Source organism: Macaca mulatta, chromosome X (assembly GCF_049350105.2).
Source record: "Macaca mulatta isolate MMU2019108-1 chromosome X, T2T-MMU8v2.0, whole genome shotgun sequence".
Classification (NCBI taxonomy): domain Eukaryota; kingdom Metazoa; phylum Chordata; class Mammalia; order Primates; family Cercopithecidae; genus Macaca; species Macaca mulatta.
In genome coordinates, this window is record NC_133426.1 from 50,154,764 (window position 1) to 50,179,558 (window position 24,795).

General features: G+C 44.4%; 1 protein-coding gene across 2 annotated transcripts in view; it reads left to right on the forward strand.

Annotated features, from left to right (window-relative positions):
• Positions 1-24,795, forward strand: part of CCNB3 (cyclin B3) — an 88,045-nt gene that overhangs the window by 57,842 nt on the left and 5,408 nt on the right. For both annotated transcript variants that reach the window (XM_015127414.3, XM_015127417.3), the window contains exon 9: positions 17,714-17,851. In XM_015127414.3, coding sequence (XP_014982900.3) covers positions 17,714-17,851 — 138 coding nt within the window. The remainder of the gene's footprint in view (positions 1-17,713; positions 17,852-24,795) is intronic.

Here is a 24,795-nt window from a genome sequence, read left to right on the forward strand (position 1 = left end):
AAGCAGTTTTTTAAAAATCCTCTAGTCTTTTCAAAGAACCAGCTCATGGGTAAATAGATACCTTTTCTGTTTTAAAAATTCATTTAACATCTGCTTTTATTTTTATTTTATTCTTGTTTTACTAAGGTTTATTTTGTTGTTTTCCCTAGCTTCTTGAAATGAATGCTAAGTCTATTTTAATTATTCTTGACTTCATAACAAAAGATCCAAAGCTATACATTTTCTTCTTAGTTCTGAGTATATCCCATTAATTTTGAAAAATAGTTTTGTAGCTATCTTGATTTTTCTCAATAATCTGCAGTCGCAATTTTTATTTCCTCTTTGACCCTGTTTTTTGGTGTTTTCAGTGCTTAACATTTTAAAAATATGTTCCTTTTCTTTATTTGATTTATCCTTTTATTATAAATTTCTAGATTTATTTCATTGTGTATTGAAAATGTGACCTGAATAATTTCTTTCTTAAAGTTAATAAGGTTTTCTTCCTGGTTTCAGGTATAATAATTTTGTATAAATGATTCACTGAAGAACTGTATTCTCTATAGGGCAATGATCATTATATCAATTTTGGCTTAATAATTACATAATTCATATGCTAATTTATTTTTTCTAATTTATCAAAGCCTAACAGCAGTATGGTAACTACCCACAAATACTATTGCTTAGTTAATTTCTCCTGGCATTTCTTCACCTCTGCCATCCTACCTTAACCTCCTTGATTTATACAATATTTTAACTGAAAAATTCTGAAAAGGAATTTTGAGGAAAGAGACTTTATTCCAGTGAACAGTTTGCAAGCCAGGAGATACAGCCTTCAGTGTAAAATAAAGGTGTGCTCCTGAGAAAAAAATTAAGGGTTTAGGTTTTCCAGCAAAAATTCCCACCCAGATTGCCAATCAGGTCTATTTATGCAAATGAAAAATTCAAACTTGCTTAGTTCTGATTGGTATATGGTATACACAGCTGAGTTCTGATTGGTTGATACAGTGGAACTTTCATTGGCTGGTAACTCTGATTGGCCAAGGCAAGTGAACTCCGAAAGTCTCAAAATTAAAAATGTGTGAGTTTTACACAGACCTCTGAGCACCTATGTGACCTCTAGTCAGCAAATGGTCACTTGGCTGTATTTCAAATTTTGACCCAGGTAGTTACTGAGGATCCATCCTGAAAGATTGGCTGTTTCAGGTTTACATTTGTTCACAGTGTATATGTGTAAGTGTTCATATATATATATGTGTGTGTGTGTGTGTTTGTGTGTGTGTACATAATAACACTTTTCTCCTAACTCTGTGGGGTAACAACTATAAATTGTTTGGGTGTATTCTTACAGATCCTTTATTGTATGTCTTACCACTTTTTTTTAAAGTTTTTTTTATTATCCTTTTAAAATCCTAGGTTATATGAGCAATACATGAAATATAGCTTTTAATTGTGTGGGTTACATATTTTTGTTGTATGAATAATATGAATAGGTTATGCTGTACACATTGCTCTGCACCTTGCTTTTTTAGGAATAAGTCTTAGTCATCTTTCCATATAAGTATAGATCTACAACATTCTTTTAAACTGTGGCATGATATCTTTTTATGTGAATATAGTCTGTATTTAGTTAACGAACTCTTTTGATAGACCTGGTCTGTTAATTTCCCCTCAAGTAAGCTGAGATAATTTGCATATTTTAGTTCATTCCTTCTTCTGATTTTAGTTAAAATAGTCTAGGCTTTTAGATCCAGATTATATGTAATATATTGTCTTCCCTATGGATAATTATTTTTGACATTTCTGGATGTGAGCCTGTTTTCCTTAATTTTGTCTGGTATATTGTGAGTCCTTTCAATCTAAAAGTTCATTATTTCTTTGACTCAGATAAATTTTTATCTTTTGTTTTTTGACATTATTACCCTTCTGCCTTTTCTCTTTGTGTGTGTGTCTCCAGAATTTATTCCCTCAAGTTTTTATTCATTATCTTCAATATTCTTTTATATCTTAATTCTGGGAGAATTTCTTAAGGTAGCCATTGGAATAACTGATTTGGTTTTGGCAGTATCTAATATGCTGTTCATTGCCCCCATTACATTGTTTAAATTAGTTCCTTTTTTCATCAGAAATCAGTCTTTCTGGATCCCAGAATGTCCTCTTTTCATAGATTCAGTGTCCTCTCAGACCTTGTTGAGGGTGTACTCTTTAAAAGTGTATTTCAGTTCTTTGGAATAAAAAGATTGCGTAGATAGACACTTACTCTGATTCTTCAGGATTTTTCTCCTTTAAAAATTACTTGTTCTTTTTTTTTATACATCTGGTTGATTTTCTCTGTATTTCTAGAAGGTGGTAGATCTTTGAGTTTTGGAATTTGAGGCGGATTTTATCAGATTTGTCTCCTAGTTCAAGACTAAGAGTATTCTTTATATGTTCTATAGTTTTGATTTATTTGTTACTTCCCTTTTGTTTCTTCTTACCCATCTCTAGATAGGGAGAGCAGTTGTTTCTGAAGAATTGGGAGAGTGTTACATAACCAGAGGCACTTGTGAGGAAAGGAGAGAATCTTGCTAATGTGCTGAAGGGCTTCTTGTCCATATTTGTTGTAGCTGCTTGAAGTTACCTGCAGCACTGCCCCTGTTTTCTGACCAGCACAGAGACGCTTGTTTGGAGCCTGATGCTGAGAGGGCCGAAAACCATTATCATGTGAAGAATAGTTAGACGAAGTCAAGTTATTTGTTTTAGAATGGGAAAGGTTTATAGGAGACATAATAACTATCTTCAGTAGTTAAAGGGTTGTCACAACAAGGATTAGACTTGTTTTATGTGGTTCCAAGTGGTAGATAGAAGGGTATCATCTTATATTCAAGGAAGGAGAATTGCTATAACTGACACAGCTGGTGTTTTAAATATTTATTGCCTCTAGATTTCAAACATTCATTCAGATATAACCCACACACTTTGATGTTACCACTTGATACCAACATGCATGAATGCATGCATAAGTGGCCAAGTGCCTATGTGAGGTACTAGGAGGCTATGCAAGCACTGGCTGTGCCATTTGCTCACAGAGGCATTATCCTTAGAGAACTGCTGCTTTCCATTCCTATGCTCTTTTTATTTTTCATAATCACCTTACTGTAATTTCTTGATACTTAACATGGTAGTCATTACTTTTCACATGCATGAGCTCGTTCCATCCCTTTCTCCTGACATTCCTTTAGACAATGTGGTAGGCAGAATAAAATGTCCATTTTCTAATCCATAGAACCTGTACATATGTTACCTTACCTAGTAAAGGGGAATTAAGGTAGCAGATGGAATTAAGGTTGCCTATCAGCTTAATTTAAGATAGTGCAATTATCCTCCATTACCCAAGTGGGCCCAATGTAATCATAAGGATCCTTAAATATAGAAAAGGGAGGCAGAGAGTGATATAATGTGAGAACAACTTGGCTGGCTATTGCTGGCTTTGAAGGTGGAAGGGCCCACAGAACAAGGAATGCAGGCTGCCTCTAGAAGCTAGAAAAAAAAAAAAACAAGAAAATGGATTCTCTACTAGAACCTCCAGAAAGCAACACAGCCTTGATGACACCTTGATTTTTAACCCAGCAAGACTCATTTTGGCCTTCTGGCCTCTAGATCTGTAATATAAAGAATTGGTGGTGGTGTAAGGCATTACGTTTGTGGTAATTTATTATAGCACTGTGTTAGATCATTCTCACATTGCTATAAAGAAATACTTGGGACTGGGTAATGTATTTAAACAAAAAAGGTTTAACTGGCTTACAGTTCTGCAGGCTGTATAAGCATGATGCTGGCATCTGCTCAGCTTCTGGGGAGGCCTCATGGAGCCCTCATGGAGCTTTTTACTCATCACAAAAGGTGAAGCAGGAGCAAGCACATCACATGGCAAAAGCAGGAGCAAGTGGGGGAAGTGCCATGCACTTTTAAACAACCAGATTTTGCAAGAACTCACTATGATGAGGACAGCATCAGGCCATGAGGGATCTGTCCCCATGACCCAAACACCTCCTACCAGGCCCCACCTCCAACACTGGGGATTACAATTCACCATGAAATTTAGAGGGGACAACATCCAAACTATATCATTTCACCCCAACCCCTCAAGTTTCACATTCTTCTCACGTTGTAAAATACAATAATCCCCTACCAATAGTCCCCCCAAATCTTAACTCATTCTAGCATCAAGTCCAAAGTCTCATCTGAGACAAGGCAAGTTCCTTTTACCTATGAACCTATAAAATCAAAACAAGTTATTTACTTCCAAGATACAATGGAGGTACAGGTATTGGGTAAATACTCCTATTCCAAAAGGGAGAATGAACAAAAGGGGGTCTGAAACCCAGTAGGGTTTAAATCTTAAGCCCTGTCATTTAATCTTAAATGTAATAAAGTCATTATATCTTAAAGTTCCAAAATAATCTCCTTTGTCTCCGTGTCCCACATGCAGGGCACACTGCTGCAAGGGGTGGGCTCCTAAGGCTTTGGGCAGCTCTGCCCCTGTGACTTTATGGGGTTCAGCCCTGGTAGCTTCTCTCATGGGCTGGAGTTGAGTTCCTGTCGCTTTTCTAGGCTCAGGATGCAAGCTGCCCATGGCTCTACAATTCTGGGGTCTGGAGGATGGTGGCCCCCTTCCCACAGCTCCACTAGGCAGTGTCCCAGTGGGGACTCTGGTGAGGGGGTTCAACCCCGTATTTCCCCCCCTAACTGCCCTCATAGAGGTTCTCTGGGGGGGTTCCACCCCTGCAGCAGGATTCAGCCTGGACATCCAGGTTTTTCCATACATCCTCTGAAATCTAGGTGGAGGGGGCCAAGCCTTCTTCACTCTTGCACTCTCTGTGCCTACAGACTTCACACCACATGGAAGCTGCCAGGGCTTATGGCTTGCACCCACTGGAGCAGTGGGCCCAAGTACCTGGGCCCCTTTGGGCCCCTTTGAGCTGCAGCTGGGGCTTCAGGGATGCAGGGAGCAGTGTCCTGAGGCTGCACATGGAAGCCACCCCCCACTCACCCTCTTAGGCCTCTGGGTCTGTGATGAAAGGGCTACCTTGAATATCTCTGAAAAGCTTTAAATGCCTTTTTCTCATTGTCTTGTCTATCAGCACTTGGCTCCTTTTTAGTTATGTAAATCTCTCTAGCCATTGGTTGTTCCCAAGCCTGCTTGGATTCTTCCCCTGAAAACAGTATTTTCTTTTCTACTACATGGCCAGGCTGTAAATTTTCCAAACTTCTGCACTCTGCTTCCTCTTTAAATATAAACTTCCAACTTTAAGTGATTTATTTGCTCCTGCATCTTAGTGTAGGCTTTTAGAAGCAGGCAGGCCCCATCTTGAACACTTTTCTGCTTAGAAATTTATTCTGCCAGATACCCTAGGTTGTTACTTTAAGTTCAAACTTCCACAGATCCCTAGAGCATGGACACAATGTGGCAGGACAAGCCACAGACAAGAACCCCTCAGATACGGAGTTGTGGAAGGAAAGGACTTTATTCAGCTGGGAGCATTGGTGGACTCAGGTCTCCAAAATCTGAGCTCCCGGAGTGAGCAATTCCTGTCCTTTTTAAGGGCAAGGGCTTACAACTCTGAGGGGGTCTGCATGAGAGGGTCATGATCAATTGAGCAAGCAGTGAGTACATGACTAGGGGCTGCATGCACCGGTAATCAGAATGGAACAGAACAGGACAGGGATTTTCACAGTGCTTTTCCATACGATGTCTGGAATCTATAGATAACATAACCGGTTAAGTCAGGGGTTTTTAACTACCAGGCCTGGAATGCAGTGCCGCGCTGTCTGACTACTGATTCGCTTCTGTCTTTTCTTTAACTCCTACTTTTTCTTTGAGGCAGAAATTGGTCATAAGACAATATGAGGGGTGGTCTCCTCCCTTATTCCCCCGCTTTGAGAACCTTACTCATTAGTGGGAGTTCTCACTTTCATCCTCACTACCTGTGTCTTTTTGCAAGACAGATTGATAGTGATTCATATAGTACACTTGTGCTGAAGCATTTTGGTGAACTAAGGTAGCGATGAAGCTTTTTATCATTTGAAGAAGTACAGGTAGCAAACAAGGGAGTAGTAAGCAGGTTCCTATTACTATTATAACTCCTGTTATAAGAGTTTTAAATCCTCCTAGCGCTGGGAACCATTTTCCAAACATGACCCCAAGATCAAATCCATGCCACACTTGCATGGGCATATGTGCCAGTTTTGTCATATCTCTATGTCTTCAACTACTTGCCCTTGATCATCTGTATGTAGACAGCAATTAGTAAGGTTAAATTGCCTATAGACCTCTCCTTCAGCTGCTAGCAAGTAGTTGAGAGCCAATCTATTTTGATAGATAGCATTTCTCATCTGAGTTTCTTGCCAGGCCAGAATAGTCAAGGCTCTGCCAGTTTTATTAGTGATGATTTCTAAGACAGCTTGTAACTGTATGATTCAGTTGAGCATGTAAATGGGGGGTCCAGTATCCCCACAAGCTGTCTTGTGCCCAAGTAGCAGGCCCATAATATTGTATGATTCTCTTGGGACCATTCAACATCTTTCTAATTTCCTGTAGCTATGCTTCTCTTTTTTCAGGAAGCATGGACATGGCAGCCCAGGAGTTCGCCTGTTTTTATAGGCAGTAGGAAGAAAGATGGTTTAATAGTGCCAATAACACAACTGCCTGCCCACTGGTTGGGTAATTTGGTGTAAGCTCTATGCCCAAATATCCAGTATAATTCAGTGGGGGCTGTCCAGTCCTGGTGGGACTCTGGGTGGGTCCACACGGTTTGCAGCTTTGGGAATTTACTAAATGGATTCCTTTCTGTGTGATTTGAACTCCACCAAGTGACTGTTTTTGTGGTACCATTATACAGTTTCTGTCCCAGACAACTAAGTCGTCCTACGGGGTGAGTGAATTCTTTTCCTTCTCTAGCTATGCAATATTGTCCAATAATTGCGGCTTTTAGGATGCAGAAATTATCAGGGTGATTCTTTTGAGCCGGGAATTCATCAGGAACTGGGTCTGTAGGTACTAATTCTCGGGCTTCCTATGGCCATTGATCTCCCATTACAGTTCCTCCACATACATAACATGAAGTGACATTGAGAGACTGGGCTACATGCTTGGCTAAATGCAAAAACAAATTTCTTGTTTTTCCTGGAATTTCTGGTACTGGCACATGTAGTTCATCATAGAAAGTTTGAAACACTGACTCAGGAGAGCATTTGTAAACTTCTCCTCGAACTAAGATATTTACTCAAGGATCCAGTCTGGCCCCACTGATTCCTAAGGCCACATGCTTCCCTTTTTTCTGGCGAGCATCAAGGGGATTGGTTATTACCAGCTCTAAGGGTTACATTGTCCCTTAGTATAGGAAGGGCCACTTTTTCCTTTCTGAAGGTAGACTGGATCCTTTTCATTTTTTATCCAAGTGGCGCAAATGACACAAGACCAGTATCTACATTCGTTTCCACACAGTCTTAATTCATGAAAAATGTACTTATTTTCAGTCATATAGCCTTTTTCCCATTCAAAAGAGCCACATCCCCTTCCTAACTCTATTATTAATGACAGCACAGGCATCAAATTTCAAGATTACGCATTTGGGCACTCCTTTTTCTTCTGTTTTGGCTAATACTTTACTTGTATCATTTACGAGTCCCCACCAGGCTTCAGTCCTTAATCTTATTTCAAAAACTCTGGATATGAGAGGCTCAGAGGGGTCATAACACACATCTAGGTGGTCGTTTCCTGGGCTACATACCTTGTACTGGGTGTCATTTTATAAACATGTTCCTCTTAAAGTTCCTAGGCATTCATAGTAACTATAGAACAGAAAGATTGTTTTAACTTGTTGCACTACCTCAGTAACCTGATGTATATACACTGAGAGCAGTCCTCCATGCAGGGAAAATCGGTGGAAGTTTTTACTATACAAGTCCAAATTATAAGGAAAATGAGTCCCACGATGATTCCCCTCATGCTTTGGCTGTGCGTAGACCAGTCAGCTTCTGGGTGTGACTAGAGCAAGTCTTGTTGTCCTCCTCAGAGTCACTTTGCAGGGGTTGTCCGGGCTCGGTTTTGCCTCCCAGGTTTCAGTGGCTGCAGGTTTCACACAGCTGTGGTGGATCCAGGCTGGGATTCCTTCTACCTTTACAGCCATGGGAGTGGTTAGGATTATGGTCTGAGATCCTTTCCACTGTGGCCACAAAAGGGCTACGTTCCAGTCCTTGATCCACACGTGATCACCTGGAGAGAAAGGGTGAACTGGGGAGAATAAGCTGACGGGACACCTCTCATTTACTCAAGTTGAGATTGTCTGTGTAATTTTTCCCAAAGCCTGTAGCTGTTGCTGTAACTCAATTTCACCTAACTCTCGGGGAGTGCCTGGAAGCTCCCATAGTATAGGAGGAGGCCTATGATTCAGTATTTCATAAGGGGATCATCCTGTTTTCTTAGAATGGGTGCATCTAATTTTAAACAATACCATAGGAAGGGCCTGCATCCATTTTAAACCTGTTTCCTGACATACTTTCCCTAAACTATTTTTGATGGTCCGATTCATTTGCTCTACCTTTCCAGAACTCTGAGGTCGGTAGGTGGCACGTAGCTTCCAAGTGATTCCTAATGCCTTTGCTGTCTTCTGTACCAAGTCAGCCACAAACACCAGCCCGTTATCTGAGCCAATTTGTAAGGGCAGTCCAAACCTAGGAATAAGATCTCAGAGAAGCACACGGGTTACTTCGTAGGCCTTTTCAGTTCGTGTTGGATAAGCCTCCACCCACCCAGAGTAAGTACACACAAGAACCAGCAAATACTTGTTACCTCCACATTTCAGCATTTCTGTGAAATCTACCTGAAGATCCTCAAGAGGAACTGCTCCATAAGCTTGTGTGCCAGGTGGAACAGTGGGGCCTTGCCTCGCATTGTGCTGTCGGCAAGTAATGCACTGTTGTGCTACTGCTTTGGCAAGGGCTGGCAAGTGTGAGATGTAGTGGCCTACATCTCACTGTACTGGCCTAACAACTTTTCAAGTGACTCTTGACCTAGATGAGTGGTTTCATGCACAGCCAGTACGACTGTGGCTCCCAGCAACTGTGGCACAGCTACCCTCCTATCTGGCAGTCTGATCCATACTTCTTTTATTACTTGCCCCCCTTCTGTGTGGAAAAAGTCTTTTTCTTCCTTACAATAGGTAGGTACCAGGTCAGGTGTTTGAGGGAGTAAGGGGGCTGCTACTGATGTCTGATAAGGCGTAGATGCTGCTTTTAGAGCTGTTGAGTCAGCTTGGGAATTTCCTAAGGCCACTGAGGTGGAGGCTCGCTGGTGTCCCCTGCAGTGCATGACTGCCACCTTCTAAGGTTTCCACACTGCCTCTAATGATTGTAGAATTTCATGTTGATATTTTATGTCCTTTCCCCCAGAGTTTAAAAGGCCCTTTTCCTTATATAATGCTCCACGCACTTGGAGGGTTAGCAAGGCATATGGAGAGTCAATGTAGATGTTTACAGTCTTACCTTCACTGAGTTCTAGAGACCGAGTTAAAGCAATGAGCCCAGGCTTCTGGGCTGAAGTGCTCTGTGGCAACGGTTTGGCTTCAATGACAATGTCCAAAGTTACCACCGCATATCCTGCACATCTTTCTCCTTGTGGGTTGATGAAGCTGCTCCCGTCCATGAATAACTCCCAGTCTACTGATGCCCATGGCTGGTCCCAAAGGTCAGGTCTGCTAGAATAAACTGAGTCCAACACTTCTACACAGTTATGCTCAACCGGGCTCTCTCATACTGGGAGCAGGGTGGCAGGATTTAGGGTGTTACAGACTTCAGTGGTTATGCGGGGATTTTCACATAGCAACCTTTGGTACTTGGTTAATCTAGCATTTGTTAGCCAATGATATCCTTTGGTATTCATCAAAGTTACCACAGCATAGGGGGGCCTTTATGTTGAGGTTTTCCCTAAGGGTTAGTTTATCCGCTTCTTGTGGTAACAGGGCCGTCGCTGTCAGGCCCCTTAAACATGGGGGCCAGCCTTTGGGAACCCCGTCTAGTTGTTTTGAGAGATAGGCCACTGGCCTTGGCCAGGGCTCCACAGTCTGGGTTAAAACTCAACTGCCATTTTTTCTCTTTCTGACACATAGAGTGTAAAGGGCTTTGTCAAATCTGGTAGTCCTAGGGCTGGGGCTGACATAAGTTTTTCCTTTAACTCACAAAAGTCTTGCTGTTGTGGAGGCCTCCATTCAAAAAGCTCCTGGTTGCCCCTCTTTGTAACCCTTTACAAAGGCTTGGCTAGTACTGCAAAGTTTGGAATCCATAATCTGCAAAACCCCACAGCTTCTAGGAATTTCCTTACTTGCCTTCTGGTTTTGGGTTCCGGTGGGCTGCAGACAACCTGCTTTCTTTCTGACCCCAGGCTGCCCTCCCCTTTCCGAATAGTGAATCCCAGATAGTGTACCTGCTGTCTGCAGATCTGAGCTTTCTTCTTAGGCACCTTATACCCACAGTCCTCCAGGTGCAGAAGCAGGGCATCTGTCCCTTTTGTGCACCCAACTGCTGTGGAGTGTCCCAGCAGAAGGTCGCCCACGTACTGGAGCAAGCCTAGGTCTTTAGCAGGAAACTTTTGCAGGTCTCGAGCCAGGGCCTTCTCGAAGATAGTAAGGTAGTTCTTGAATCCTTAGGGAAGCCGGGCCCGAGTGTACTGAGTAGTGACACCTGACTCCGTATCTTCCCACTGAAAGGCAAACAGCTTCTGGCTCTCAGGAGCTAGTCTGATGCTAAAGAAGGCATCTTTTAAGTCCAGACAGGTAAACCAGCTGTCCTCAGCTGGCAGCAGCCCTAACAATGTGTAAAGGTTAGGAACTGTAGGGTACAGAGTCACTGTAGCCTGGTTGAGCAAGCACAAGTCCTGTACTGGCTGGTAGTCCTTGGTCCCTGGCTTAGGGACAGGGAGGAGGGGGGTGTTCCATGGAGACTGGCAAGGAACTATAATTCCAAAGGCTTTCAAGTGCTTGAGATGAACCTGGATTCCTTTGAGAGATTCTCTGGGAACCGGATACTGCTTTTGTCTAATTGACTGGGCCCCAGGCTTAACTTCTATGAGTACAGGGGCTTGGTTGACCGCCAGTCCCAGAGGATTATCCTCCGCCCATACTTGGGGCCATTGCTTAGCTAGAGCTGGTTTAATCTCTTGGCCTGGCTTGGTCAGCAAAGTCTCCATTCTTCTTCCCTGGAGACCGTAAGGGCCATGATAACTCCTGTTCCTGGTAACTTTAGCTTGTAAAAAGCCCTGTTTTGTAAAGGAGATGGTGGCTCTCAGCTTGCTAAGCAAGTTTCTTCCCAGCAAAGGCAAGGGACAGTCAGGCATATATAAGAACTGGTGAACTATTTCATGTCCCCCCAGTGAGCAGGTCTGAAGTAGACAGAAAGCCTGCTTAGTGGAAACTCCTGTTGCTCTGATTACATCAATGGTTTCTTGTTTTTTTCTAAGGGGGCAACCAGGGTGGTCACTACTGAATGTTCAGCACCAATATCAACCAAAATCTTAATGTCCTTGCCCCTAATTGTAATCCTGACTGTGGGCTCCTTGAGGGCACTTGAGCCTGGCCCCCTTCAGTCTAATAGCCCTTCAGCCAGATTGAACAAAGCACCCTCGTCTTTATCTGAGGTCTTTTGCTCCAAATCACCTTGCTTTTCCTTCAGTTGGGGACACTTATCTTTCCAATGTCCTATTTCCTTACAATAGGTGCATTGGTTTTATTGCAAGCGTGGGCAATTAGATTGGGTATTCTTCCTAGAACCCCCATTTCCCTGTCCTTTCAGGGGAATTCTCCTAATGGCCGTGGCCAGTAAGTCAATGTTTCACCTGGCCTGGCGTTTGTCTTCCTTATGGCTTTCTCTGGGACTTGTTGCATCTCTATTCACAAACACTTGATTGGCTATTTCCAGTAACTGTGAGGTATTCATACCTGCAAACCCAGCCTGTTTCTGCAACTTTCTCCTGATACCTTCCGCGCTTTGACTAACTAAGGCCGTATTAATCATGTGCTGATTTTCAGGGCTATCTGGATCAAAAGGAATGTACATAGAGTAAGCCTCACACAGTTGTTCATAGAATTGCGCTGTACTCTCCTCTTTTCCTTGGATGACCTCAGAGACCATATTTACATTTGTAGCCTTTTGAGTCTTTTTCTTTAGACCTTATATCAATGCCTCATGGTACTGCCTTAGCCTCTCCATGTCTGGCCCCTCGTTCAGGTCCCATTGGGGGTCTGTTCCTGGCAGCTGAATTCTTCTATATTCTTGGGGGTTTTGGTAATTGACTGGGATGTGCTCCTCTAGCCGCTTAGTTGCCGCCTGGAGCACCCTTCGCCTTTCATCTGTATTAAAGAGGTACATGAGCAGCTGGTGGCAATCATCCCAAGTAGGATTATGAGTGTATAATAGTTTGGAGCAAGTCAATTAAAGTTTGAGGCTTTTTGGTGTAAGATGGAGTATTATTTTTCCAATTGAGGAGGTCAGCAGAGGTGAAAGGTTGATACACAAAGGCTGCCTTTTCACCATGTGTCCATCCTCATCTACCCCAGTATATCGCTGTTCTCTCAGGGGCATTTGGATTTCAGTTTTGGGCCGTAAGTGAGCTGCCAAAGGAGGAGTTTCTCCCACGGCTTCACTTCTTCTTTTGTCTACTCTGGGTGGTCTGGGAGTATGGATATCTCGTGGAGGTGGAGGTGCTGTGGGCTCAGGAGTGGGGAGCCCTTCCTCTCAATAAGGAGGAGGCACTGCTGATACCAATTCCTGCCATGATTCTTCTGGTGTTGGCTCAGACGGGACTTTTGGCGCCAACTTCCCTCGGTGGGTGGACTGACAACCTTCCTTAACTAACTGTCCCTTTGCTACTAGTACTGCTGCTGCCTGTCCTCTTAACCACTATGGGGGATCTAAAACTAGCTGTAACCAAGACTTTATATACAGGAACTGATCTGGGTGCCCTGGCTTACAGGTTACCCTGTGCCATACCTTCGAGACAAAGGATCTGTCCAGGCTTCCTTCTGATGGCCAACCCACCTCTAATGCTGGCCAGTCTATCTCACACAAAGTTCTAAGTTTTCCTGGTGTCATAGTAACTCCATAGTCTCCCTTAAATCCCTTTTTGAAATTTTTCAACATAGTTCCTAGTGGGATAGGCTTACTTTGTGCCTGACCCATGTTTCCTTGAGACAAAACACCACGCTCACACCACATGCACACCACAAAACAAAGAACGGGTAAAGAGGGCACACACACACTTTTACAGTTTGCACCAAACCAGAATCAAAACCAAAATCAGAGTATCAAGAAATCCAAGCCAGGTCAAAACCAAAACCAAAGTATCAAGCAATCCAAGTCAAGTCAAAAACAAAAACCAAAGTGCCAGTACAGACACGTCATGGGTGATTAGGCCATGCTTCCACTCAAATGGAGTGGCTAAGTTCCAAAGACCAGTCTTACCAAATTTCAGATGTCTGGACTCTAAGTGCCAGTTCCTTCCTGGTATTCAGCCACTGCATTGATCCTCCACAGGGGCCTGCCATGCACTGCTCTGGTGAGGCGTTCCACTGGGGCAATTGCCTACCCGGGAGCACTCTCAGGATCCACGTCGCTCAAACTGACTGGAGTCCCCCACAGGGATGTTCCACAGGGCAGGCCTAAGCCACCTAAGGGGCTGCCTCGACCATCCATTAATCACCTCGCTTCCCGGTCAGGGAACCAAGAAATGTAGCAGGATGAGCCGCACACAAGAACCCCTCAGACACCAAGTTGTGGAAGGGCTTTATTCAGCTGGGAGCGTTGGTGGACTCATGTCTCCAAAAACCGAGCTCCCTGAGTGAGCAATTCCTGTTCCTTTTAAGGCTTACAATTCTGAGGGGGTCCGTGTGAGAAGGTCGTGATCGATTGAGCAAGCAGTGGGTATGTGACTGGAGGCTGCATGCACCGGTAATCAGAATGGAACAGAACAGGACAGGGATTTTCACAGTGCTTTTCCATACGATGTCTGGTATCTATAGATAACATAACCGGCTAGGTCAGGGGTCAATTTTTAACTACCAGGCCTGGAATGCATACTGACTACTGATTTCACTTCTGTCTTTTCTTTAACTCCTACTTTTTCTTTGAGGCAGAAATTGGTCATAAGACAATATGAGGGGTGGTCTCCTCCCTTAACAATATAGCCAAGTTCTTTGCTAAGGCATATAACAAGGGTGACGTTTGCTGTAGTTCCTAATAAATTTCTCATTTCCATCTGAGGCCTCTTTAGCCTGGACTTCACTGTCCATGTCAGTATCAGCATTTTGATCAGCATTTGGCCATTTAACCAGTCTCTAAGAAGTTTCAAACTTCCCCTCATCTTCCTCTCTTCTTCTGAGCCCTCCAAATGTTTCTATCCTCTGCCCATTTCCCAGTTCCAAAGTTGCTTCCATATTTTCAGGTATCTTTATAGCAGTACCCCATTCTTTGGTACCAATTTTCTGTGTTAGGCAATTTTTGCACTGCTGCAAAGAAATACCTGAGACTGGGTAATTTATTCTAAAAAGATATGTTAATCCAAAATCTCTGAGACAGGTCTCAGTCAATGTAGAAAGTTTATTTTGCTTCCATGACACAGCCTCAGGAGGTACTGATGACATGTGCCCAAGGTAGTCAGGGCACAGCTTGGTTTTTTACATTTTGGGGAGAAATGAGACATTAGTCAATATATGTAAGATGTACACTGGTTCACTCTGGAAAGGTGGTACAACTCGAAGTGGGGAGGGGGCTTCCAGGTCATATGTAGATAAGAGACAAATGGTTTGCATTCTTTTGAGTTTCTGATTAGCCTTATCAAAGGAACCAATCAGATATTCATTTATCTCATTAAGCAGAGGGATGACTGAATAGAATAGAAGACAGACTTGCCTTAAGCAGTTCCCAGCTTGACTTTTCTCTTTAGCTTAGTGATTTTGGGGTCCCAAGATTTATTTTTCTTTTGCAGAGGCTTAGCTGGGCATAGTGGCTCATGCCTGTAATCCCAGCACTTTGGGAGGATTGCTTGAGGCCAGGAGTTTGAGATCACCCTGGGCAACGTAGTGAGACCCTGTCTCTCAAAAAAAAAAAAAAAAAAGAAGTTTAATTGATTCACAGATCTGTAGGGTGTATAAGCATGGCACTGCTATCTGCTTGGCTTCTGAGGAGGCCCCTTCAGGGAGCTTGTACTTTTGGCAGAAGGCAAAGCAGGAGTAGGCTGTCACATGGCAAAAGCAGGAGCAAGAGGGTGGGGTAAGGTGCCACACACTTTTAGACAGCCAGATCTCACAAGAACTCACTATTGCCAGAACAGCACCAAGCTGTGCAGGCTCCATTCCCATAACCCAAACACATCTCACCAGGCCACACCTCCCACATTGGGGATTACAATTCAACGTGAGATCTAGAGGGGACAGCATCCAAACTATATCAGGCACCAATCGGAAACTAACATAGAACAGGTTTCTGAGTAGATCCAAGGCCATATTCCAGAAACAATAAGAACTGTTTCTTAGTATTTCTGTTATTCAGAAATTTAATGTGTGTATTGCTGAACCATTGTATTTGACCATCTTCAGACAATCATTCATCCATGAAAATACATGTCAATTTCAAGTGCTTCTCATTGACTATTTTTTGGATCATCTAGGTACTAGATGTACTAGATTTGGATCATCTAGGTTACTCATCAGTCATTAAGAGTAACCTATACAAGGGGAGGTCCAATTAAGTGAAACTTACAGAGAGGGTAATGTCACTCAATATAAGGGAGAATTTTCTGTTAAAGCCATTCAAAAAGACATTGGGCTATATTTGGAGGTTTGTATGGCAGGATCTAAACAATTACTTGGTAGAGATGTTAAAGAGAATATTCATGCATTGGTTGAGTTGTTGGATGAGGACAGATTTTATTCTTGAATCCTAAGAACCCAAGGGGTTGTGAGGAAGAAGCATCACTGAAGATTGGGTGGGACTCTTGTGTATAGATGTGCAAATTATTCCTGTACAGCGTCTCTAGCCAAGACTGAAACCGCCAATAGAATCTAGCTCACACTTTGTTTGCCAAGCTGTGCATTCTGGCTATGGGGCTGCTGTGCCCTGAGGTAGCAGTAGCCTTTGGCTAATTCATATAAAGGTATTATCTACTTAATAAGATGTATGCTTGAAGGGCTGCATTCACCCAAAGAAGGCACTTTTTTTCTAATTTGCAGAAAGGTACTGCACGGGCCAGCACAAACCATGGGACTAGGGCTATAGGAGATGGTTTCTTGGAGTTGGTGAAGGCAAGACAAGGATACATAAGAAAAAGAAACTAGAAATCAATAGCAGGAGGAAGTTGGGAAACTGTACAAATACATGGACATTAAACAACATGCCCCTGAATAACAAATGGGTCAATGAAATTAAGAAGGAAATCAAATTCTTGAAACAAATGAAAATAGAAATACAACATACCAAAACCTATGGGATAAAACAAAAGTGGTACTAAGAGGAAAATTTATAGCAAAATTTTATTTAAAAAGTAGACAAATATCAGCCGGGCGCTCACACCTGTAATCCCAGCACTTTGGGAGGCCAAGGCGGGCGGATCACGAGGTCAGGAGATCGAGACCATCCTGGCTAACACGGTGAAACCCCGTCTCTACTAAAAATACAAAAAATTAACCAGGCGTGGTGGCAGGCGCCTGTAGTCCCAGCTACTCAGAGGGCTGAGGCAGGAGAATGGCATGAACCCGGGAGGCGGAGCTTGCAGTGAGCTGAGATCATGCCACTGCACTCCAGCCTGGGGGACAGAGCCAGACTCCATCTCAAAATAAATAAATGAATGAATAAATGAATAAATAAATAAATAAATAAATAAATAAAATTTAAAAATAAATTTTTAAAAAGTGGACAAATATCAAACAATCTAACAAGGCACCTTAAGGAACTGGAAAAGCAAGAACTGCTTTAACCCAAAATTAGTAGAAGGAAAGAAAGAATAAAGACCAGGGCAAGACTAAATGAAATAGACTAAAAAAAAAAAAAATGCAAAAGATCAACAAAATAAAACGTTGTTTTTTGAAAAGATAAATAAAATTGACAAACCATAAGCTAGACTAAGAAAAAAGCGAGAGAGAAACCAAATGAGTCAGAAAACGAAAAGAAGGGAAGGGGGTTATATTATTAATACTTTAATCCCAGTCTGACTTCTCCAGTCCCTTAGCTCACTTCTGAATTGTGCTACTCCCAATTGATATATTCTAATAGCATATCTAGTTGGGAAGAGAAAGTAGTACATGAATAAACTAATAAATGAGTTTCCATATTTCAGAGCTAAATAAACATCTCCTTTGGGAGGTCACTGTACAAGTTGGCAGCAAATGGAGAAAGCAAGAATCTAAGTATCAGAGATCAAAGGGAGAGGATGTGTCCACTCAAGGCTTTTATAGAGAAGGCAGAGCATTTCTCTCTGATTTGTAAGGCTGGTCAACTACCCAAATGTGTAAGGATAGATAATGCCAGTGTCCTCAGAGGCACAGGAGATATACACAGGAATCTAGCTAAAGCAGTTTCTGTATTCGTAGAAGAGTCCCAGCTAGCCAGGACTGTTCTTGATGTTGCAGACAGTCCAGGTAGCTAGATCTGTCTGGAGGTGACTTTGGAGCTGGACAATATGCAGATCTGTGTCGTGTGTGTATTCCTCCAGGTGTCCTTTGAGATGACCCATGAGACCCTGTACTTGGCGGTGAAGCTGGTGGATCTCTACCTAATGAAGGCAGTATGCAAGAAGGATAAGTTACAACTCCTTGGAGCCACTGCCTTTATGATTGCAGCAAAATTTGAGGTGAGCCTGAGTCCCTATGGCCTGGAGAACTAATCAAGTTTCCGTCCAACCCAGTGAATGAATATATATTCATATATATTCATTGTTATGTGCTGCATAACAATGTTTTGGTCAATGATGGACTGCTTATACTATGGTGGTCCTGTAAGAGTATAATGGAGCTGAAAAAGTCCTGTCACCTAGTGACATCTTATCTTTTGTAACGTTGTAATGTAATGCATTATTCATATGGTGATGCTGGTGTAAACAAACCTACTGCACTGCAAGTCATAAAAGTATAGCACATACAATTACATACAGTACATAATGCTTGATAATGATATAAACTGTTACTAATTTATGTGTTCACTATACTTTTAATTGTTTTATTATTATTGTATTAGAGACAAAATCTCGCTCTGTTGCCTAGGCCGGAGTGCAATGATGTGATCATAGCTCACCGTAACCTCAAACTCCTGGGCTCAAGGAATCTTCCCACCACAGCCTCTCGAGTAACTAGGACTATAGGCATGCACCACAGTGCCTGGCTAAGTTTCAGAAATTTTTTTGTAGGGGTGGCGTCTCATTTTGCCCAGGCTGGTCTTGAACTCCTGGCCTCAAGCAATCCTCCTGCCTTGGCCTCCCAAAGCACTCGGATTACAAGTGTGAGCCACTGTGCCTGACCCGCTTTACAGTATACTATTACTTATTTAAAAAAAAAAAAAAAAAAGTTAACTGTAAAATAGCCTCAAGCATGTCCTTAGGGAGGTTTTCCAGAAGAAGGCATTGTTGTAGGAGATGACAGCTCCATGCATGTTATGAGCCCTGAAGAGCTTCCAATGGGACAAGATGTGGAGGTAGAAGACAGTGATATTAATGATCTTGACCGTTTCTAGGCCTAGGCTAATGTGTGTGTTTGTGTCTTCATTTTTAATAAAAAAGTTTAAAAAGTAAAAAGTAAAGCTGGACATGGTATTTCAATGCCTGTAATCCCAGCACTTTGGGAGGCTAAGGCAAGAGGACTGCTTGAGCCCAAGAATTTAAGACCAGCCTGGAGAACAAAGTGACACCCCATCTCTACAAAAAAATAAAAAAGATTAGCTGGGTATTGTGGCACATACCTGTGGTCCCAGCTACATAGGAGGCTGAGGCAGGAGGATCCCTTAAGCCCAGGAGGTTGAGGCTGTAGTGAGATTTGTTCAAGCCACTGTATTCCAGTCTGGGTGAGAAAACGAGACCCTGTCTCAAAGAAAGCTTATATAATAAGGATATAAAGAAAGCAAATATTTTTATACAGCTTTATACTGTGTTTGTGTTTTAAGCTGTTATTACAAAAGAGTCAAAGTTTTATAAAATAAAGTTACAGTAAGCTAAGGTTAATTTATTATTGAAGAAAAAATATTTTTTATAAATTTAGTGTAGCCTAATTGTACAGGTACAGTGTTTATAAAGTCCATGGCAGTGTACAGGAATGTCCCAGGCCTTGCCATTCACTCACCACTCACACACTGACTCACCCAGAGCAACTTCTACTCCCACAAGCTCCATTCATGGTTAGTGCCCAATACAGGTGTACTGTTTTTAAATCTTTTTTGCTGTATTGTTACTGTACTTTTTCTATGTTTAGATAGGCTAAACAAATACCATTGTGTTATAATTGCCTACAGAATTCAGTAGAGTCACGTGTGTACAGGTGTGTAGCCTAGGGGCAACAGGCTTATATACCATATAACCTGGGTGTATAGGCTGTACCATCTAGGTTTTTGGAGGTACACTCTTATCTGTGATCTTCCCACAATGATGAAAATGATGCATTTCTCATAACGTATCACTCTTGTTAAGTGACACATAACTGTGAATACATACATTTATATGTACATATATACACATGTGTATACACTTGTGTATATGTGTACTGATGTGTGTGTATACAGTTACATACATACAAATAATTTTTTTCTGCCACATTTTTTGTCCCTCTTCCCAAAGCAGAAAAGCTGGTGTTGGTTGGCAATGGTGGTGTATTGGTTTCCTGGCATCAGCAAGGTTCTTCCATTTTCTATTTGAAGATGTATTATGTGGGCATCCACCTAATTAAATGGGCAGTTCTTTTTACAGCTTCCTTCTGGTCCATGATTCTCTGCCTCCACCATTTTCTTGTTCTACCAACTCCATTCCCATCTGGTGGAGTCTCAATCTGCTTATATAACAAAGCATTGCCTAACCAGGGTGCTGGAGACATTTAAGAGAAAATGGCCTGGTGTTGATGGCAGTGAGTCTAAATGGTCCAGGTGAAATAGTAATTTGGGAAGTAGCAGTATAAAAGTGAGTAGCTGACCTTTTCTTCATGACCATTATCCATCTAACTAACCTCTCTGATTCCCCTTCCCTAGGTGCTAACTGATCTTGTTCAACTTTCATTTTTCCTTCAGCTAGGCTAGTTGTAGGAAGCCTTAGGGTTTGGGAGCAGAGAAGTGGCAACTTTTACCAAGGATTTCAAAGAACTTTAGAACTGTGGCCTTGTTTCTGTGTTGGTTCACTCCCCAGCTCCTGCCTCCCTCTCCTCCCCAGACACATACTGACTCTTACCCTCTCCCTCCCTCCCTGCCTCATTCTTTCCCTCCTTAACTTGCTCCCTTCCTCCCCTCCTTCTTTCCCTGTCACCTGCCCTCCAGTGATTTTTTTCCTTCACTCACCACCCCACCTTCCTTCGTTGCCCCTTACTCACCTGCTCACTTGAGCCCTCCCTCCCTCACTCTATCCCTTCCTCCTATGCCAGCTTGCTTGCTCCCTCCTCCCTTCCTCCTGCTTTTCCTCCCTTGCTCACTCCTTCCCTTGTTTCCTCCCTCCCTCACTCACCTGCTGGCTCCCTCTTTCTTTCCCTCTTGCTTCCTTCCCAGGCTCCCTCTCTTACTTGGTGGATAGATTCCTCTCTCCCTGGCTAGTCTACACCCTCCCTCCCTCCGTGGCTTGCTCTCTCCTTTCCTCTCTTTCCCTTGCTCCCTCACCTGCTCTCTCCCTTCCTCACCTACTTTCTTCCCTCCCAGGCTCCCTCTTTTTCTTCCTTGCTCACTCTCTCCCTTCCTCTTTTACTCCCTGTCCTGTTTTTTCCCTCCCTCCTTCTCTTACCCATTCCCTCCTTCCCTCTCTCCTTCCCTCGCTTGCTTTCCCTCCCTCCTTTGCTCCCTCCCTTCCTCCGAATTTCACAGGACCCCTCTTCTCCTCCCCTTCTATTCCTTTCCCCCTTCCTCCTTCCCTCCCTCCTTTGCTCTCTCCCTCTTTCCCTATGTGGCTTGCTCACTCTCTGCTTCTTTCCCTCTCTTTTCCTTTCCCTGGCTTGCTTTCTCCCTGGCACACTCCCTTTCTCCCTTGCTAGCTCCATCTCTTCCTCCCTATCCCACAGGACCTCTCCCTCCCTCCCTCCTCCTTCCCTCTTTCCCTTCCTCCCTCCTTCCTTCCTCTCCCTCCCTTCTTTCTCTCACCCTCCCTCCCTATCTTCTTCCTTGTACCCTCCCTTTCACCCTCCATTCTCCTATTCTCCCTTTCATCCTCCTTTGTGCTTCCCTCCCTCCCTCCTTCCTTCTTCCCTCCCTCCTTGCCTCCCTCCTTCTCTCCTTCCTCTTTCTCTCCTTCCTCTTTCTCTCTCTGTCCCTCATTCCTCCTACCCTTCCTCCCTCATTTCTTCTTCCCTCCCTCCCTTCTTTCTTCCTCCTACCCTTTCTTTCTCCCTTCTTCCTCCATCCTTCCTTCCCTTTCTCCTTCCCTCCCTCCCTCCTTGCTTATCTCCCTTCTTCCTCCTACTCTCCCTTTGTCCCTCCTTCCTCCTACCCTCCCTCTGCACCCTCCTTCCTCCTTCCCCCTCCCTTTTTCTACCTTCCTTCTCTCCCTTCTTCCTTTCTCCTTTTCCTCCTTCCCTTCTCCGTTTCCTCCTTCCCTCCCTCCCTTTTTTCTCCTTCCCTTTCTTCCTCCCTTTTTCCTCCCACACATCTTCCCTCCCACCTTCCTCCTACTTTCTTCTACTCTCCTTCTTCATACCCTCCTTTCCTCCTTCCTTTTTTCCTCCTTCCTTCCCTTACTCCTTCCTTCCTCCCCTTCTCCTTCCTTCCCTCCTTTTCTCCTTCCTTTGTTCCTTCTTTCTCTCCTTCCTCCTACCCTTTTTCTCCTTCCTTCCTCCTACCCTCTCTCCCACCATCCTCCTGTCTACCCTTCCTTCGGCCCTCCCTCCTTCCTCCTCCCTTCCTTCCTCCCCTCCTTCCTCCTACACTCCTTTAGTCCCTAATTTCTCCTACCCTCTCTTCCTCCCTCCTCTTCCCCTCCCTACTCTTTTCCTCCCATTCTCCTTCTTCATCCTATCCTTCCTTCCTCCTACCCTCTTTCCTTCTGCACCCCCCTTTCCCTCCATCCCTTCCTCCCTCCCTCCCTTCTTTCTCTTTTTCTCCCTTCCTCCTTCCTGTCCTCCCTCCTTTCTTCTTCCTTCTCTTCCTTTCTTTATCCCTCCCTCCCTCCATCCTTCCTCCTACCCTCTCCCCCCGCTTCTTTCTCCTTCCCTTTCTTTCTCCCTCATTCCTCCTACCCTCCCTTCCACCCTCTTTCCTTCCTTCCCTCCCTCCTTTCTCTTTGTCTCCCTCTGTCCCTTCTTCCTCCTACCCTCCCTCAGTCCCTCCTCCCTTCTTCCCTCCTTCCTCCTCCTCTCCCTCCCTCCTTTCTTCCACCCTCTTTCCTATACCCTCCTTCCTTCTGTTCCTCTTTTCTTCTTCCCAACCTCCATTCCTCCTTCCTCTTACCCTCCTTCCTCTTACCCTCCTTCCTTCCCTCTTTTCTCCTTCCCTCTTTTCTCCTTCCCTCTTTTCTCCTTCCCTCTCTCCCTCCTTCCTTTTTCTCTCCCTCCTTTCCTCCCTTCCTCCCTCCTTCCTCCTCCTTTCCTCCCTCCTTCCTCCTACTTTCCTCCCTCCCTCCCTCCTTACTCCTCCTCCTCTTCTTCCTCCCTCCTTCCTTCCTCCTCCTCCTCTTCTCCCTCCCTCCTTCCTCCTCCTCCTCTTCTCCCTCCCTCCTTCCTCCTCCTCCTCTTCTCCCTCCCTCCTTCCTCCTCCCTCCTCCTCCTCTCCCTCCTTCCCTCCTCCCTCCTCCCTCTTCCTCCTCTTCTCCTTCCTCCTCCCTTCTCCCTCCCTTCCCTTCTCCTCCCCTTCTCCTCCCCTTCTCCCTCCCTTCTTCCTCCTCCTCCCCTCCCTCCTTCCTCCTCCTCCTCCCTCCCTCCTCCTCCTCTTCTCCCTCCCTCCTCCTCCCCTCCCTTCCTCCCTGTTTTCCACTTCCCTCCCTCTGTTCCTCCTTCCTTCTATCCTACCTCTCTCCCTCCTTCCTCCTTTCCTCATTCCCTCCCCTTTTCTTCCTACCCTCCCTCCTTTCTCCTTCCCTCCCTCCCTCTCTTTTTCCTTCTACCCTTCCTCCCTCCCTCCCTCCCTGCTTTCTTGCCTCCCTTCCTTTCTTCTTCCTCCTGCCCTCCCTTTCTCCCTCCTTTTTCCCTCCTTCACTCCCTCCTTTATTCTCTCCCTGCTTTCTCCTTCTTTCCCTCCCTCCTTCCCCTCCTCCCTTGTTCCTCAGTCTCTCCCTTCCTTTCTTTTCCTTCTTCCCTCCCTTCTTCCCTCCTTTTTTCCCTCCCTTCTTTTTTTCTCCTTCCTTTACTCCATTTTCCCTTTGTTCTCCCTCTCTACTTCCTTCTTCCCTCCCTCCTTCCTACCTTCCCTCTTTCCTTCCTCCTTTCTTCCATCTTTCCTCAACTGATCTTTTCTTTCCTCAGTTACTCAATCTTTTTCTTTTTCTTTTTCTCTTTCTCGGTGGCTTTTCTCACTCAGTTCTTGCCCCTCCCTCCCCACCCTGTGCCCACCTCCCCTCCTCTTTCCTTACCTCCCTTGTTCCCTCCCTTTGTTTCCTGCTTTCTCCCTGGCTGGCTCTCTCTGTGTCTTGGAGAGCTGTGCTGTGCCTTAGCTTCAGTGGTGTTAAGAACACTGCGGGTGGTCCCTGGCTGACAGAAAGGGGAAGGGAGGGTGGAAGTGAAAGAGAGGGAGGGAGGGAGTGGTGGGCACTTCTTAGCAAATCCTGGGAGTTGGAGCACCCCTCCTCTGTTGGCTAGGACAGAGCGCCCCTACCAAGTCCTATGGAGGAGGGGTGTCTTCCTCTCACAGGATTAAGAAGTACAGAAAGCCTTTTGTTTAGGGGAGGTGTGGAGATGGCATGAGGAGAGAAAGGAGACAGTAGCTGTTGCACAGAGCAGTGGAAGAGAGAGGTTCTTGCCCTGGTGTTGCCACTAGCTTGCTGTGTGAACCTGAGCACATCACTTTTCTCTGAGCCTAGGTTTCTTTGTCTGCCAAACCAAAGGGTTGGTCCTGTCTGTGATCCAAAAATAGGGAAAAGGTGGGGGAAGAAGGCTGTGGTAGGCAGTAAGCTGCAGGTAGGGAGAAGAATTAGGGGCCTTCCTGTGTCCTCATTGTTTCTCCAAACCAATGTTTGACCTCCAGAGGGCAGAGCACTGGAAGAACCTCCTGGGACAGAGGTTCTTCTTACCCTCAGCCTGGCCTGGCCCTCCCTTGTCTGACCTCTGGGCACCTCCGCACACTCTGCCCACTGCAGACCTTTGTTTCTGCTTATGTTTCCTCTGTGCCTGTCTGCCTCTCCCCCTCTCTCACTGCCGGATACCTTGTATTGCCCTCTTCAAACATCCTTACTCATTCCTTACCCTAGGACACAAAATACAGGCTTATTTTCTATCTCTAGCTCCCCTTTCTGTGGCTTCCTTCTGTTCCTCCCTCCAGAGCAGGCCTTAGGTTTCCCATTCGTGGTTCTCAGAGGGCAGATTGCTACTCCTAGATCCTGTGCCCCATTATGTTGCTTCTGGCACTGTAAGAATCCACCCCCAGGAGGTCCTATCCTCTGTCTGGTGGTGGTGGTACAGTTTTGGGGCAGGCCTCTTC